The sequence below is a fragment of the Mandrillus leucophaeus genome, unplaced genomic scaffold, assembly GCF_000951045.1.
Source record: "Mandrillus leucophaeus isolate KB7577 unplaced genomic scaffold, Mleu.le_1.0 Scaffold118, whole genome shotgun sequence".
NCBI lineage: Eukaryota > Metazoa > Chordata > Mammalia > Primates > Cercopithecidae > Mandrillus > Mandrillus leucophaeus.
In genome coordinates this window covers 2402832-2408151 of record NW_012100098.1, presented here as the reverse complement: position 1 = coordinate 2408151, position 5320 = coordinate 2402832, and the positions used below count along the sequence as shown (strand labels likewise).

The following is a 5320-nucleotide window of genomic DNA, read 5'->3' as shown; positions in this document are numbered from 1 at the left end:
TTTTTTTAGTAGAGACGGGGTTTCACCGTGTTAGCCAGGATGGTCTCGATCTCCTGACCTCGTGATCTGCCCATCTCGGCCTCCCAAAATGCTGGGATTACAGGCTTGAGCCACCGCGCCCGGCCTATAATTATCACAAATAAGGATTTTCAAGGCCTCTACCCAAAGAACATAATCAGATACGCAAATCAAATTTTAAGTATAAAGATGTTCAAAATAACATTACAGATAATAGTAAAAAAATCAGGCCAATCAAGGCCGGGCATGGTGGCTCACACCTATAATCCCAGCACTTTGGGAGGCCAAGGTGGGCGGATCACCTGAGGTCAGGAGTTCAAGACCAGCCTGGCCAGCATGGTGAAACCTCTACCAAAAATACAAAAATTAGCCAGGCATGGTGACATGTGCCTCTAGTCCCAGCTACTGGTGAGGCTGAGGCAAGAGAATCGCTTGAACTGGAAGGCGGCGGTTGCAGTGAGCTGAGATTGCACCACTGCACTCCAGATTGGGAGACAGAGCCGAGACCCTGTCTCAAAAAAAAAATTATGCTGATCTAAATGCCAAATAATTGTTATGTAAATTATGGTACAACCAAAGAATGAAATATTATGCAGCCATTACCAAGCAATTTTGGGAGACACAAATAAATAAATTGGGGTATTAGAAGAGCAATTCAGAAACTCCTCAATGCTCTCAGGCACAGGTTAAAGAGCCTGGGCTTGACAGTCAGGCTAGAACCCTGTAAAGATTTCAAAGTTAACATGTTTTGTCCTTTAAGAAATAAACTGGTAGTAAGAGATGCTCTTCAAAACTGGAAGCTTATTTGCAGCGCCTTACCTGAATAAACACAGATGTCCTCTTTGCAGGGTCCCACAGGAACTCCACTGTATTGAGTTGAGTTGGATTAGCCCTAGGATCGATTATACCCACAGACATTGGGATATCTGAGAAACAAAATGGTAATCATTGAACAATTCTGAGGGTTACTCAGTTTTAAATGAGAAAGTATTGATTCTTACATTACTCAGTGTAGCTACTAAGATTTTTGTGTATCACATCCTAAATTTCTTTGTGTTTCTTTTTAGATGGAGTCTCATTCTGTTGCCCAGGCTGGAGTGCAGTGGTAGAGGGCTGGAGTGTAGTAGCACCATCTCAGCTCACTGCAACCTCCGCCTCCTGGGTTCAAGCGGTCCTCCTGCCTCTACCTCCTGAGTAGCTGGGATTACAGGCACATGCCACCTCGCCGAGGAAATTTTTTTTTATTTTTAGTAGAGACGGGGTTTCGCCATGTTGCCCATGCTGCTCTCGAACTCCTGACCTCAGGTTATCCAGCCACCTTGGCCTCCTAAAGTGCTGGGATTACAGGCCTGAGCCACCGTGCCCAGCCCACACCTTAAATTTCTTCTTTGTCAAGGAAAATATTTGATTAGAGTAAACTTGGCTTAAGTACTTTGCTTCTCAGCACTTTTTCTCCTCTTTAAAAAGTTTTTAAAATACAGCAATTAAAAAAATTCTTTGGCCAGGCGCAGTGGCTCACGCCTGTAATCCCATCACTTTGGGAGCCCAAGGCAGGCAGATCACAATGTCAGGAGTTCGAGACCAGCCCGACCAACATGGTGAAACCTCGTCTCTACTAAAAATAGAAAAATTAGCTGGCCGTGGTGGCACATGCTTGTAATCCCAGCTACTCAGGAGGCTGAAGCAGGAGAATGGCTTGAATCTGGGAGGCGGAGATTGTAGTGAGCCGAGATCGTACCACTGCACTCCAGCCTGGGTGACAGAGCAAGACTCCATTAAAAAAAAAAAAAAATTAGGCCGGGCGTCGTGGCTTACACCTGTTATCCCAGCACTTTGGGAGGCCAAGGTGGGCGGATCACCTGAAGTCAAGAGTTCAAGACCAGCCTGGCCAACATGGCAAAACCCCGTCTCTACTAAAAAATTCAAAAATTAGCCAGGCGTGGTAGCAGGCATCTGTAATCCCAGCTACTTGAGAGGCTGAGGCAGGGAGAACTGCTTGAACCCAGGAGGCGGAGGTTGCAGTGAGCCGAGATCGTACCACTGTACTCCAGCCTGGGTGACAGAGCAAGCCTCTGTCTCAAAAAACAAAAAAATCATTTTTAAATTGACAAATAATAATTGTACATATTCATGGGCTATATAGGGATGTTTCAATACATATAATGCATAGTGATCAGATCAGGGTAATCAGCATATTCATTGTCTCAAACATCTGTCATTTCTTTGTGTTGGGAATGTTCAGTATCCTCCTTCTAGCTTAAAATATGGCAATTTAAAGGCAGTTTCCTTTTAATTTGCTAAAATCCTATTTAAGGTGGATTAAGTCTACACTATCATGAAAACTGTAATTTATAATCTGTTTCAACTACAGTTTTAAAATTAGTTTTATTGCCAAAAGCACATTAAGAGGATTGCTATTGAAGGGGTGCAGCAGAGTATCTACATGAAAGCAGAAAGCATTATATCACGAATGGAAGTGGGAAAATTTTAACATAAAGATTGATGCAGGCCAAGTGTGGTGGCTCACGCCTGTAATCCCAGCACTTTGGGAGGCCGAGGCAGATGGATCATTTGAGGTCAGGAGTTCGAGGCTAGCCTGGCCAACATGGTGAAAATTTACCTCTACTAAAAGCATAAAAATTAGCCGGGCGTGGTGGTGGATGCCTATAATCCCAGCTACTCAGGAGGCTTGTTACAAATGCATAACAAGTCATGAGAATGACTTGAACCCAGGAGACAGAGTTTGCAGTGAGCTGAGATCATGCCATTGCACTCCAGCCTGGGCGACAGACCGAGACTCTGTCTCAAAAAAAAAAAAAAAGGAAGGTTGATGCTGACTTACAAAGTAATCAAATAATCCTGTAACAGAGTGACAAATCTTTACCTAAAAGGGAAGCAAGAATTAATGGGTCTGAGTAGAACTTTTCTTTCCATTCCACATAGCAGATATTCAAATAGCATTCCCTGAGTTCTCCTATTAATGATCAGACTGGGGAGTTAAGGCCAGGTGATAAGTATTACCAGAACTGTGGTATAACTATCCTACTATTTTGGCATCAATGATTCAAACAATAAAGCATCAAGTGGGTCCCACTCCACAATATTAGTTGTGTTAGATTTATCTTAAGGTCAATTTATCATACAGATATCAGGATCACTGCATGAGAACCAATGTTTTCTCAGGTAAAATTAGTAGTAGTTAATTTTTTTTTTAACAACTATGTTTACCAAGAGGAGATTTTAACCAATTAGAAATCAGAGATGCAGATACCAGGAAAAGTGACTGCATGTGTATTTGTGAAGATCTTTCCTTTATACCCTATGACTTAGGAAAAACAAATTCTACTCTGTGTGGCAATGTGGGAAGACAAAACTTAACTGCAAACCGAGAGACGTAGCTTCTAATATCAGAACTCCCACTTTAGTGACTGGTTCTCAGGCACTAGTAAAATGACGGAACTTGGCCAGGCGCAGTGGCTCACGCCTGTAATCCCAGCACTTTGGGAGGCCAAGGCGGGCAGACCACGAGGTCAGGAGATCGAGACCATCCTGGCTAACACGGTGAAACCCCATCTCTACTAAAAATACAAAAAATTAGCCGGGTGTGGTGGCGGGTTCCTGTAGTCCCAGCTACTCAGGAGGCTGAGGCAGAAGTATGGTGTGAATGCAGAAGGCGGAGCTTGCAGTGAGCCGAGATCACGCCACTGCACTCCAGCCTGGGTGACAGAGCAAGACTCCGTCTCAAAAAACAAATAACTGAAAAAAAAGGAAGGAACTTTCAGCATGCTGGGGAAAAAAGTCTGCCCCCCTTTACAAACGCATAACAAAATATCAGATCCTGAGCAGCCAAAACAATCTTGAAAAAGAACAAAGTTGGAGGTCTCATGCTTCACAACTTTCAAACTTACTATAAAGCTACACTTGGCAAAATAGTGAGGTATAGGCATAAAGCTAGACATATAAACCAATGGAATAGAATAGAGAGCCTAGAAATAAGTTTTCAAATATATGGTCAAATGAGTTTTGACGAGGGTGCAAGACCATTCAGTGGGGGAAAGAACAGTCTTTTCAACAAACGGTGTTGAGAAAACTGGGTATCCACATGCAAAAGAATGAAGTTGGGTCCTTACCTTGTACCATATACAACCAAGAACTCAAAATGGATCTGTGACCTGAATGTAAGACCTAAAACTATAAAACTCGTAGAAGAAAACATATTGGAAAAGTTTCTTGGCACTGAACTTGGCAACGACTTCTTGGATATGGCACCAAAAGCACAGGCAATTAAAAAAAATTAGATAAATTAGACCACCTCAAAATGTAAAACTTTAGTGCATCAAAGGATAGTATCAATATAGTAAAAAAGCAACCCACAGAATAAGATAAAATATTTGCATGTGATGTATCTGCTATGGGGTTAATATCCAGAATATTTTAGAAATTCCTTCAACTCAATAACAAAAAAACAAAACAATACAATTCGATAATGTGGCAAAAGACTTGAATAGACATTTCTCCAAAGAAAATATATAAGTGGCGGGCCAGGAGCCATGGCTCACGCCTGTAATCCCAGCGCTTTGAGAGGCCAAGGCGGATAGATCACTTGAAGTCAGGAGTTCGAGACCAGCCTGGCCAACATGGCAAAACCCCCTCTCTACTAAAACACAAAAATTAGCTGGGTGTGGTGGTAGGCCCCTGTAATCTCAGCTACTCAGGAGGCTGAGGCAGGAGAAGCGCTTGAACCCGGGAGGTGGAAGTTGCAGTGAGCTGAGATCATGCCACTGTACTCCAGCCTGGGCGACAGAGGGAGACTCCATCTCAAAAAATAAATAAATCAGTAAATAAATAAAAATAAAGAAAGAAAGAAAATATATAAATGGCCAATAAGCACATGCAAAGATGCTCAACATTACTAATCACCAGGGAAATGCAAATCAAAACCACAATGAGATACTACTTCACAATCATCAGGATGGATATTATCAAAAAATAGAAAGCAACAGTCCAGGTGCAGTGGCTCACGCCTGTAATCCCAGCACTCTGGGAGGCCAAGGCAGGCAGATCAAGAGGTCAGGAGATTGAGACCACTCTGGCCAACATGTTGAAACCCCATCTCTACTAAAAATACAAAAATTAGCTGGGTGTGGTGGCGCATGCCTGTAATCCCAGCTACTCAGAGGCTGAGGCAGGAGAATCACTTGAACCTGGGAGGTGGAGCTTGTGGTGAGTTGATATCGTGCCATTGCACTCAGGCCTGGGCAACAAGAGCAAAACTCCGTCTCAGGAAAAAAAAAAAAAAAAA

General features: G+C 42.8%; 1 protein-coding gene across 1 annotated transcript in view; it reads right to left on the bottom strand.

Moving 5' to 3' along the window:
* Positions 1 to 5320, bottom strand: part of TFCP2 (transcription factor CP2) — a 106365-nt gene that overhangs the window by 26916 nt on the left and 74129 nt on the right. Inside the window, exon 5 of the mRNA XM_011965127.1 lies at positions 838 to 944. Coding sequence (XP_011820517.1) covers positions 838 to 944 — 107 coding nt within the window. The remainder of the gene's footprint in view (positions 1 to 837; positions 945 to 5320) is intronic.